This window comes from Myotis davidii, unplaced genomic scaffold (genome assembly GCF_000327345.1).
Source record: "Myotis davidii unplaced genomic scaffold, ASM32734v1 scaffold409, whole genome shotgun sequence".
Lineage (NCBI taxonomy): Eukaryota > Metazoa > Chordata > Mammalia > Chiroptera > Vespertilionidae > Myotis > Myotis davidii.
The window spans coordinates 221679-234971 of NW_006374611.1; the positions used below are offsets into that span (position 1 = coordinate 221679).

The following is a 13293-nucleotide window of genomic DNA, read 5'->3' on the forward strand; positions in this document are numbered from 1 at the left end:
TCAGCATCTCCATCAAGCCACCTAAGGTAACTGCTTCTAGTTTAGAAAAGGTTTAGGAAAGGTTTCATAATAATGCTCTTTTTTTGAGGAGCAGGGGAAACCTATATATTGAAACATTCAAAAGTATCTATTGAGCTACATAATTTATGCTCTAAAAATTTTACTTTATATTTTATAGTTTTAAAAAGAACAAGGCTGCCTAAATTTTTTACATTCTCTTTTATGGCTTTCTCTCGCAATGATGCTACACAAACTATAGTAAACAACTAATAGTTCATTCCATTGTTCCTTTCAGTTTCCTTTGCATGTTTATGTTTCACAAGTTTCTTAAATCACAAAAGCAAAGAATACTAACATATTCCATCAGTAACTTAAAACTTTCCCTTTAAAATGATGTTACTTAGTAGAACTGAAAGATAATTTCTTCTTTTCCTTAATGTAATTGTTTTTCTCTAGGAACCCTGAAATTCAGACTTTTCTTAACTATACCCCTTGAGGAGGAGAGGACATTTGAAAGTGAATATAGAGGTGCTGATGTGCAATAGAAAACAAAATAGAACATCCAAGGATTCTGTGTCTGTGTATGTGTATAACATATAAAAAGATGGCATTTGTTATATGGACAAAAAGTTTCCATAAGATACATTCTATTACCAGCATATCTCAAAATGTGTTCTCCAAGTTTAAGAAATGATAATATGCACACTGGCATATTAAAACCACAATAAAGAAATCTATGTGGTTTTGTCTAATCTCGTTGTCTTGCAAGTTTACCACAAAAGTGTGTTTTTTCTGAACAAGTAATACTCTTTACTATTATATTCCAAAGAACTACTATTCCAAGAACATCACTATAAAAATATTATCCTCTATGTTCGAAATCAGTAAATTATTATTACCTGTTCTGGGTTCTTTCATTGGTCTACACACAGTCCACTGATTTTGATGAGGATCATATCTTTCAATGCTTGACAAATGTGAGACACCGTTATGTCCACCTACCACAAAAATAAAGCCCAGCATGACACCCACACCAAAGTGGATCCTTTTATCTGCCATAGATGCAACCATCTCCCAGGAATCCTTACTTGGATCATAACGCTCCACACTGCAAATATTCACAAAAGAATAAATTAATTCACATATTTTTTGTGTTACTCTTCCTACTAAATCAACACTAAACCCCACCTTTGAACTTTTAAAAGTTAAATAGACAGATATAAAACCAGAGTAATTTGTCCCAAATGTTTTGATTTTGCTGGTGAGATTGCAGGGATAAAAGTTTACCTTGTGGAATGGGTGCAAAAATAGCCATATGTTATCCCATTATATTGTGTAAGCAGCAAGGTATATTAATGTTATAGAACTTTTGGAGCCAGAAAACCTGGGTTCAAGTGCTTAATGCACCATATTTAGAGCTGAATGAACCCTAGCCCTACCACTTTGGATTTGTGTAATCCTGGGTAATTCATATTTCCTCTCAGCTACATAAATGGCAATAATACAACCTCAAAGGATCCATGGAAGAATAGTCAAATGAGTACACATGGGAAAGAACTTTGAAAATCACAAACTGAATATAGATGTATTCTAAGGATATTAAGAGTCTTCTTCTACACAGCCAAGAAAAAGGGAAAAGAAGGAAAGAAGAGGGATTTTTTCTTACAGGAGAATTCACAGTGGTTTACTGCAAAGCAAACACTGCAGATTTCATAGCAAAAATTGGCTAATCATAATAATCTCAGTGATTTAGGAGAATTCAAGGGTGTAAGTCAAATCTGCATTCCAGACAACACTTGGCATTTTCAAGCTATCCTATGGAAATCTGAATCAAATCAGAATTTCTACAAGAGCTTCCCTAGAACATTCCAGAAGGCCATGTAGCCTATGCTTTGCCTTGAGGCAGCAAAAAGGTAAGCTTTTTAAGCTTGTTCTGGTCTTAATCTAACCTCTCAAAAAAATCCTAAAGCATTTGAATGTCAATAACTTAATTCTGGATTTAGAATAGAAACTAGACTAGAATATAGACTAAATTATAACTTTCTGAAAGGACACCACAATAAAAACCTCTAGAGCAAAATCACTGGATAAGAGTCAATAAACTGTAGCAAAAACTTAAAACGTCAAGAGTATCTCAAAACTAAAATACTTAGTCTTTCATCTTATAAATCTCTGCCAGCAATTTTTCAAAATATAGAAATGTATGCCTGGGCCCTATCCAGTTTGGCTCAGTGGATAGAGCGTTGGCCCTCAGACTAAGGGGTCCTGGGTTCAATTCCAGTCAAGGGCGTGTTCTGGTTGGGTGCGGAGGAAACCAATTAACGGGTCTCTCTCACACGGATGTTTGCCTCTCCCCCTTACTTCCACTCTCTCTAAAAATCAACGGAAAAATATCCTCAGGTGAGGATATTTTTAAGTAAGTAAATATATATTTTAAAATAAATATACATACATAGTGTAAGCATATAGGAATTGCATTTTTCACCTTTTTATTCTATTAAGCAGTGCAATAACAGGCCATTTACACACACACCACCCAAAATCTAGTTGTCTAACTTAATCTTATTTTCAGATTTCTGAACTTTAAAATCCATCCATTTATATTGATTGAATATAAAATTTAGTAAGAAGCATTTGACTCTTAGGTTTGTATTAAATCCCCACATAAACAATTATAATTATACTTATAGGGCAGATTAAATTTCTGGTATGTCTATTATTATTACTTTAAAAATTAAAAGGGGAAGTTAATTTATACACACAAATTGTTTAAAAACCAGAAATCATCTATACTAATTAAAGGATAATATGCTAATTAGACACAGGCAAACCTTCCGGACAAAGCCATGGTGGTGGGGCCAAGTAAGGCAGGTTTGGGGTGATCAGGCCGGCAGGGAGGGCAGGGGGGTGATCAGGCCGGTGGGGTGGGGGCAGTTAGGGGCGAGCAGGCTGGAGGGCAGAGCGGTAGGGACAATCAGGCAGGCAGGCAAGGGGTTAGGAGCCAGAAGTCCCAGAGGATCCCAGATTGGAGAGGGTACAGCCTGAGCTGAGGGACACCCCCCGCCCCCCGCCGGCATGAATTTTGTGCACTGGGCCACTAGTAATAATACATAAAACTTACAAGATGGCCACCACAAGATGGCTGCCCCCACATCATCACAAGATTGCTGCCACAAGATGGCCGTCAGGGGGTGGCAGGTGGGGGCAATCAGGCTGGCGTTGGGGGGCAGTTGGGGGCTGACCAGGCCAGCAGGGGTGGGGAAGTTAGGGGTGATCAGGCCGGAAGGGGGGCAATCAGGCCGGCAGGCAGAGTGGTTAGGGGCGATCAGGCAAGCAGGCAGGTGAGCAGTTAGGAGCCAGCGGTTCTGGATTGCAAGAGGGATGTCTGACTGCCAGTTTAGGCCCACAGGGATCGGGCCTAAACCAGCAGCCGGACATCCCCCGAGGGGTCCCAGATTGGAGAGGGTGCAAGCGGGGCTGAGGGACAACCCCCCGACCCCGCCTGCACAAATTTTGTGCACTGGGCCACTAATTGTTAATACTTTAAAAATCTACAGCTTGGTTAAGTTAAATACCTGTTCATGTGGGCGGGACCATACCCACCAATGGCATATATCATTCCATCCAGCACAGCTGCAGCAAAACAACTTCGTGTTGTAGTCATTGGTGCCACAGGTTCCCATTTTCTTAATTTGGGAATATACTTCTCTACAGACTGTAAATAAGACTGTCCATCATAACCACCTAAAGCATAAAGTTCTCCTGCAAGTACTACCACTCCAAGGGTACTTCGGTGCTCATTCATTCTCTCAAGAGAAGTCCAGGTATTTGTATCAGGATTCCAGCATTCTACTGAATTTTCATGATTTCTGATAGTGAAATCAGGACGCACATCAGTTTCAATACCACCTATAACATATACTTTTTGGTCTAAAACGCATATTCCAAATTCATAGCGAGGCATGTTTAGGGGTGCCAAACCAATCCAAGAGTCATTCTGAGGAAAGTACATCTCCACACTAAAGAATAAGCAGAAACAATTACATTTTAAAAATCAAAATGGTCCATAAACAAAAATGTTTAATCTCGTTAGTAATCAGGGACATGAAACTAAAATCACATTAAACTATGACACACTTTCCAGACTGGGAAAAATTTAAAGTCAGATAATAACTACTGACAAGGATGTGGAGCAAGGAATAAATACTCTGTTGGTGAGAGTGTAAACTGGCAAAACTACCCTGGAAAATGATTTCACATTTTCTGGTAAAGTTGAAGATATATACATGCCTGACAGCAGTTTCATTCCTGTATATGTATTCTATTGAATGCATATTACAGTTTTACACCAGGCCACATATACAGAAATGTTCATAGCAGCACAACACAATCATTCATCAAAAGAAGAATCTATATAGTAAAAGCCTAAGTGACCATTACAGCAGAACGACCAGAATGACCGCACTGACTACCAGGGGGCAGACGCTCAATGCAGGAGCTTCCCCCTGCATTGAGCCAGGCTCAATGGCTGCTGAGTGCAGTGGTGATGGCGGGAGCCTCTCCTGCCTCTGGGGCAGCGCTAAGGAGCAGCAAGCTGAGCAGTAAGGAGCAGTGAGCAGGCAGGTGGTGAGGAGTGAGGGCTCCTGGACTGAGACAGGGCATAGGCCAGGCTGAGGGACCTCCCCCCACAAGTGCATGAATTTTGTGCACTGGGCCTCTAGTGAATAAATAAGATGGTATGTCCACCCTATGACTGAGCAATTCCATTCCTAGATATACTAGTATACCCAAGAGAAAAGTACACATATATACATGTACAAGGATGTCACAGATGCATTATTTGTAAAAGTTAAAAACTGGATGTTTTTAAATGTTCCAAATGTTCATCAACAAAAAAGTGGATAAATTGCGGCATATTATACAAGAGAATACTACAAAGCAATGAAATGAACAAACTATAGCTACATGCATCAGGGATGAATCTTACACATATAACATTGAGGGAAAGAAGCCAAAATTGAGAAAATTATATTCTGTATAGTTTCAGTCATATGAAGTTCAAAAACATTTCTAACCTCTGGATTAAAAATGAGGATAGTGGTGACCTTCGGGGAAGACAGGGAGGGAACTCAAGGATGGTTTCTGGGTTTTAGTCATGTTTCCTATTTCTTAATCTGGTTTGTAATGTTCACTTTGTGATAATTCTAAGCTGTACACTTAGAATTTGTGAAGTTTTCTGCATGTGTGTAGCATTTCAATTTATTTTTATAATTAACATGTTCATTGTAGAAAGTATTATGTCCACATAATACCGCACACCAATGGAACTAAATAAACTATTTCCTTATGCAGTCTCTCATGCTTTTATAAACTTACTGCTGAGCGAGGAAACACATATCTGAAAAATATATATAGTACTACTTCATTTATATAAAAATGGATAGCCCTGGCCATTATGGCTCAGGTGGCTGGGCGTCATCCTGTGCACCAGGAGGTTGCCAGATGGATTCCCAGTCAAGGGCAGATGCCTGGGTTGTGGGCTTAATCCCTGGTAGGGGGATGCAAGAGGCAGCCAATCAATGTTGTACTCTCACGTCGATGTTTCTCTCTCCCTCTCCTTTCCTCATTCCCTAAAAATCAATAAACTATTCTTTAAAAAAAAAAAAGAAGAAGAAAAAGTGTAAAAACTAACGATATATTGGGGCACATAAAAGATATGGCAAAATTATAACACAAAGGAATAATGCACAGAAAATTGAGAATAGTGCTTCAGTTGATTGAACATCATCCTGTGCATCCCTGGGCACTGAAAAGTTGCTGGTTCAATTTCTGATCAGCCTGGTTGATGTTTCTTTCTCACATCAATGTTTCTCTCTCTCTCTCCCCCTTCCTCTCTCTAAAATCAATAAAAAGATATTTTTAAAAGATACAGAATATATCAGTTGACATTGATAAAACACCCTACCACTGAGGCGGGGAAAGCAATCTACCAAATTTTTGGAAATAGCCGGAAAGAAATCCACAGTATTGAAGAAATATATCAAACACAAAAGTTTTCATGAAGCAATCCCCTTTAAGCGAAAAGCAAAGATAACATCCAGTTATATTTTCAATATATAAAAGTTATTTGTATAATGCTCTAAATCAGGATTGGCAAATAACAGTTATTGGCCAAATTCAGCTCAATACTTTTGTAAATAAAGTTTTATTGGAACCTAGCTATGCTAATTCATTTATGTACTGTCTATGACTTCTCTCACACATGGCAGAGTTGAGTAGTTATAACAGAGACCATATGGCCACAAAGTCTAAAATATTTATTATTTGGCTCTTCATAGAAATAGTCTGACAACTCCAAGTTATTAGAAAATAAAGCACTTTTTACTACTGTCACTACAAAAATTTATAGTGAAGAAAATAAATTGCATATAAAGTCCATGATTTGTATCGATATCCTACTTTTTCTTATTTCTTTAGTGGTTCTTCTAATTAACTGAATTCATTCAAACCCAATGTTGGCCCTAAGTCTCCCTCATCAGATTTCTAGCTCTCCTCTTTAGCACCTTCTGATATAGCTAGCAATAATAAATCCCTCTGACCTGGTGTGACCCTAATAAAGACACAAATGGTTTCACAAATAAAAAAGACATAAAATAGAAAAGTTAGTAAGTACCCAGAAGAGATGAGGTTTGTACACTGCAAGTTGGGGTGTTAATAATTAAGTGGTGTAGAGAATGAATGACAATGTCATTAAAACAATCAGGTAAGTGTTTAGGAAGGAGAGAAAAAAGAAGCAAATTTTTAAAAAATAAGAAAATCAAACTATTTTAAAATTATGGAAAGCACATTTAGAAAATATAAAATCTATTAATATCAATCCTTCTATTTACCTATCCAAAGAGGCAAACAGTCCAGATTTTCCTCCTACTGCACAAAGTACTTTGGGAGCACAGCGAGGTCGTGTCATCAAGACTGACTGATGAGAGAGTCTATGTTCAGGCATAAAGTGGTACTTCAGGGCTTCATTCAAAAGATGTTTACAAGTACGGTCATCACGAATAAGATGATTTGCTTCATACAATCTAGTGAGAAACTTAACACTTAGCAATGGTAAGCGCACACTGTTAAGTAGCTGTGCTAAGTATTTCTGGCGTTCTTGTACATCATAATTGATCCAAGATTCAAGTGCATAAAAAACAGTCTCTTCGGTAGCTACATTCAAACAGTCATTGGAAACAATTTCATCCAAATCAGCATGTGTAAGCTCAAAAAATTCTTCAGTCTGGCAAACAGCTTCAAAATTCTGGCATATATATTTAGTGGCTGCCAAATAAAGGTCATGACAACCATACGTCTCTGCAAAACGAGAAATTCCAATACAATTACCAGGATCAAGTTGGCTTTCAAGAAATGCACAACATTCTTTCAGGACAAGTTTTATCTGGAGTAGGTTTGCTGCTGGAAGGAGAGATTCCACTGTGTCCTGTGAAATAAAAATAGTCCCTGTGTAGGCATATTCCACAATAGCCTGGAGAGCAGTTTCATCAATGGACTGAAACTCAACCTCACTGTTCTCTTTTTCAGAAAGATTTCCAGTAAACATAGCTTTGAAATATGGGCTGATGCTGGCAAGTACCACTTTGTGAGCATGAATTTTAACATCACCTACTCGAAGAATGATGTCACAGAGTTCATGGTGTTGACGAAGAAGATTCAGACCCTGCAGAAGTTGTTCAGAATGTAAGTGTGTTAAGTTAGCAAGCATGTAGGTCGGGGATGTATGGTCCATCTACAGAAAAACAAAAAGCACAAACAGTTAATTCAAAATAATCTTGCCAATATGATATTTTTTCCTAATAGTACAAAAAAAAATAAAATTTGTTGTTTGTTGTGTATTACATACATTATGCTAAATACCAGACAGGGGCTTTTTAAAAAATATATTTTTATTGATTTCAAAGAGGAAGGAGAAGGAGAAAGAGATAGAAACATCAATGATAAGAGAGAATCGTTGATTGGCTGCCTCCTGCACACCCTCTACTGGGGATCAAGTCTGCAATTTGGACATGTGCCCTGACCAGGAATCAAACTGTGACCTCTTGGTTCATAGGTTGATGCTCAACCATTGAATCACACCAGCCAGGCAACAGAGGCTTTTAAAGTTAAAAGGGATATAACCAGTCATATAATTCAACTCCTTCAACATAGATATTAAGAAACAGAGGCCTGCCCTAGCCAGTTTGGCTCAGTGGATAGAGTGTCAGCCTATGGACTGAAGGGTCCTAGGTTCGGTTTTGGTCAAGAGCACATGCCAGGGTTGCGGGCTCAATCCTCAGTAGGGGGTGTGCAGGCGGCAGCCGATCAATGTTTCTCTCTCATCATTGATGTTTCTCTCTCTCTCTTCCTCTCTGAAATCAATTTTTTAAAAAATGAAAAAGAAACAGAGGCCCACAGATTATGAGTTCATGCCCCAAACCACAAAGGTCTCTTGACAATTGACTTTTGGATCACAATTCTGCCAACTCTTCTATTTACCTTCATTAAATTAAAGTCTGAGCTATCACTGAGATACACCAGCCAGGGCTACTCAACTCTTGATCACAACTTCAGATCATACCCACACAATCTGTGCTTCTGAAAGATGAAGAAAAAAAATCGGAGAGAAGAAAAGAGATGAGGGAAAAAAGAAGAACAAGTGAAAGGCAATAAGGACTGTGGTAGATTAAATAATGGCTCCCTAAAAAGACATCCACATCCTAATCCCTGGAGCTTTTGAAGGTTACTTTCCATGGCAATAAAAGGCTTTGCAGGTATGATTAGGGATTCTGAGAAGGGGAGATTATCCTGGTGGGCCCTAGATATAATCACAGGTTTATTATAAGATTTGACACAGGCAAAAGAGAAGGTGATGTGGCCACAGAGACAGAGAGTACAGTGATGGAGCCACAAACCAAGTAATACTGGCAGCCACCAGAAGCTGGAAGAAGCAAGGAACAAATTCTCCCCTAGAGCCTCCAGAGGGAGTACAGCCCTGCCAACACCTTAATTTCAGCCCAGATATATTAATTTCAGATGTTTGGCCTTCAGAACAGTAAGAGAATAAATTTCTGGTTTTTTAAGCAACTGAGATTGTAGTAGTTTGTTACGTCAGACATAACAAATTAATATATAGATGCTAAGATAGCTCATTTGGTTAGAGCATCGTCCCCATGGCCAAGGTTATGGATTCAATCCCAGTCAGGGCACATACTAGAAACAACTTATGAATGCATAAATAAGTAGGACAACAAATTGATGTTTCTCTTCTCTTCTCTTCTCTTCTCTTCTCTTCTCTTCTCTTCTCTTCTTTCTCTCTCTCGGTCTCTCTCTCTCTCTCTCTCTCTCTCTGAATTCAATCAATAAATATTTTTTTTTAAAAGAAGTGGGGTAGAAAGAATCATTTTAAAAAAAATTAGCCCTCGATGTTTTGGTTCAGTGGATAGAGCATCAGCCTGTGGATTGAAGTGTCCCGGGTTTGATTTTGGTCAAGGGCACATGTCCAGGTTGCGTGCTTGATACCAGGTGGGAGGTATGCAGGAGGCGGCCAATCAATGATTCTCTCTCATCATTGATGTCTCTATCTCTCTCTCTCTCTCCTTCTCCTTCCTCTCTGATATCAATAAAAATATATTTAAAATAAATAAATAAAAATTTTAAAAAAGAAATTAGTGCAGTTGGTGTGGCTCAGTTGGTTGAGTGCTACCCCATGCACCAAAAAGTTGCTGGTTCGATTCCGGGTTGGGGCACATACCTGGGTTGTGGGTTCGATCTCTGGTCGGAGCATGTATGGAAGGCAACGGATGATGTGTCTCTTTCTCTCACGTTGATGTTTCTCTCTTTCTCACACTCTCTCTCTCGTCCTCTCTTTCTCTCTCTGAGTATGTCCTTGGGTGAGGATTAAAAAAGAAAATTAGCTGGGCTGGCGTGGCTCAGTGGTTGAGCATTTACCTATGAACCAGGAAGTCACAGTTTGATTCCTGGTCAGGACAACTGGGCACATACACAGTGTTCGGGCTCTATTCCCAGAGGGGGGTCTGCGGGGGGCAGCCAGTCAATGATTCTCTCTCATCAGTGATGTTTCTATCTCTCCCTCTCTCTTCCTCTTTGAAATCAATACAACTATTTTAAAAATTAATACATAAATACTTCAAACTAGATCACAGCTGTTTATAATGCATAAAACATAAAACACCTATATAATATAAACCGCTTCCTTTCTGTCTCATTCACATCTCAAACACAAGTTATGAAAATAAAAAAGTATATGATTTAGTTCCTATTTTAAAAGTATTATCAATAAATTAAAATTCCTAACACTATTAAATAATATAAATATTTGTAGGAGTGAGTACAGCACTTCATTCCTGTGCATTTTTTTATCCTCAACCGAGGATGTTTATTGATTTGAGAGAGAAAGGAAGGGAGAGAGAAAAAGAGAGACAGAAACATTACTGTTTGAGAGAAACATTGGTCAATTGCCTCCTGTAAACGCACCAACCAGTTACCCCTGGTCAACCGTGGTCTGAAAATACTAAATGGAAAATTCTAGAGAAAAAAAACGTTGCAAGTTTTAAATTGCTTGCTGTTCTGAGTAGCATAATAAAATCTTGGGCTGTCCTGCTCCAGCCCACCTGGAACATGAGTCATCCCTTTGTCCAGTGTATCCACACTGTATACACTGCCTGCCCATTTGCCACTGAGTAGCTGTCTCAGTTATAATCCGCTGTCATGGTACTGCAGTACTTGTGGTCAAGTAACATTTATTTTACTTAATAATGGCCCCAAACTGTAAGAGTAGTGATGTTGGCAATTCAGATATGCCGAGAAAGCCATAAAGTGCTTTCTTTAAGTGAAAAGATGAGAATTTCGACTTAATAAGGGGAAAACAATTATATGTAAGGTTGCTAAGATTTACAGTAAGAACAAATCTTCTATCTGTGAAATTGTAACAAAGGAGAAAGAAATTTGTCCTAGTTTTGCAGATGACATGAAGCTGCAAAGTACAGTGAAAACACTGGATAATAAAACAAGGATCCAAAAGAACTGACATCTAACAAGAAGTTTCAGAGGAATAAATGCTAAGATTCTATAGTGAATTCCAAAACAGCTATACAAGTATAGAATAAGAGAGAGAAAAAACTCATCTGTAGGATGTCTTTAGAGGGCTTAAGGATTTTAATTTTAGTTACTTTAATACACTAAGTTTATGTAAGTTTAAGCTGCATCAACAGAATTATAATATACAGACTTAGCACATTCTTTCTTTGCTCTGAAAATATCAGAAAACATCTAGAGGACAGATTTGGGATACCATCCTGTAAAAGGAAGCTAAACAAAGTCTAGTACCTGATGAGGAGGAGAAAATTCAAATTATGTGTAATGAGTAATGAAACTGAGAACAATAAGTCTGGGAAAAAAAGGATAACTGAGGATATCATGTGAAAAACCAAGGGATAAAAAGTTAATAATAACAATATAATAAGAAATAGAGCCTATCACTTAGTAAGCTCTTGATAAATATTATCTTTTTTACCAGTAAGTTATCTTATTACTAGCAAATTTTTTAAGTTATCTGCTTAAAAAGTATTCTGCTTTCTATGTTGTATCATCTCTCATTACTAGAAAAAAAATCCACCTTGTACCATTAACATTCTAGGCCACACGAAGTATTGCAGAAGTGATGATTCTTACATGAAGTTAATGAGTTATTGGTTAGATTCATTTTTAATATAAATAGGAAACACAGTGACAGATCCTTAAGTAGATTTTTGTATATCCAGTTCAACACTGGTAAATTGCCATTAATATAGGATATCCTATATAATAAAAGCTGAGTATGCAAATTGTCCCCTCGACCAGGAGTTCAACCGGGAGTTCCACTGCTCGCTATGATGTGTGCTGACTACCCGGGGGTGGCACAGAACATGGCGCTGGCAGCGGGCGGCAGTGGAGGCACTGCCAGCCTCAATGGACCCTGACAGGAGCAGGACCGTTGAGGGATGGTGGAGGTGAGCAGGTGGTGCCAGGCCAAGGCGGGTACAAGTGGGGGCCTGATTGCCCCACCGATGGTGACCAGGGGTGAGAGCGGGGTGCAGGGCCACCACCCGGCTCCCAGGAGCTGAGGGAGGTGGGTGGGGGACCCAGCCATGACAGATCATCCCACAGACAGCAACCAGCAGCCAGCAGGCCCTGATCGCCCAACTGGGGATGGGCCCTGGGCTAGGACAGGGAACTGGGGGTGGGTGGCAGCGACCAACCTCCTATGGCGCCCGGGCACGTGGCTGCGACCTCTTGCTGGCTATCTTAGGGGTGACAGGGACAGAGGTGCAGTGAGAATGTGGGGTGTTTGCCAAGCTCACTCACACTCCCCCTGCTACCCTCCCCTGGACACCAGGGCTCGTGCACTAGGGAAGCCCCGGCGCTCAGGTACCAAGTGCTTGCAAGGAGGCTGTCCTGCATTGCGCGGCCTCTTCTGGGTGAGCCAGGCCACAGCCACTGGGATCACAGAGGCCAGTCAGGCTCCTTGTGGGTTCACGAAGAAGCCGGTCTGCGAGGCCAGACGGGAGAGAGAACATTGCCCTCCCAGCTTCCATGCAGCACTGCTGGGCAGCGCAGACACCCACGCTGTGCCCTGGCCCACAATGTCCAGCCATGCTCACCGCATCTCTGCATGGGGACTCGGGCGCCATGACTCAGGTGGAGGGGGGTGTGCAGGGGCCCAGAGGTCAGCTGGGACCTGCCCTTCCATGCCCGACGCTCATGCTTCAATCGCTGGCAAGGCCTAGGGACTGCACCCATGCACTAATTTCGTGCACCGGGCCTCTAGTGAGAGCATAATATAATATTGATTTGTAAATGTACATACACACACACATATATGTAAACAAACTCATAAACACACATACATGTTTTTGAGATACCAACTCACACCTGTCAGAATGGCTATCATGAACAAATAAACAAACTACAAGTGCTGGCGAGGATGCGGAGAAAAATGAACCCTCGTGCACTGCTGGTGGGAATGCAGACTGGTGCAGCCACTGTGGAGAACAGTATGGAGTTTCCTCAAAAAACTGAAAATGGAACTCTCATTTGACCCAGTGATCCCACTTCTAGGAATATATCACAAGAAACCAGAAACACCAATCAGAAAGGATATATGCACCCATATGTTCATAGCAGCACAATTCAACATAGCTAAGATCTGGAAACAGCCTAAGTGCCCATCAGTAGATGAATGGATTAGAAAACTGT

At 40.0% G+C, this 13293-nt stretch overlaps 1 protein-coding gene across 6 annotated transcripts in view; it reads right to left on the minus strand.

Annotated features, from left to right (window-relative positions):
* Positions 1 to 13293, minus strand: part of KLHL28 (kelch like family member 28) — a 26243-nt gene that overhangs the window by 3036 nt on the left and 9914 nt on the right. For 4 of the 6 annotated variants that reach the window (XM_006777723.2, XM_006777719.2, XM_006777720.2 and 1 more), the window contains exons 2-4: positions 6891 to 7789; positions 3576 to 4019; positions 900 to 1108 (exon numbers count right to left, since the gene is read on the minus strand). In XM_006777723.2, the coding sequence (XP_006777786.1) occupies positions 900 to 1108; positions 3576 to 4019; positions 6891 to 7789 (1552 nt within the window). Of the gene's footprint in view, positions 1 to 899; positions 1109 to 3575; positions 4020 to 6890; positions 7790 to 8535; positions 8956 to 13293 lie in introns of those variants that run through there. The other 2 variants (XM_015557362.1, XM_006777718.2) reach the window with 2 other exon arrangements.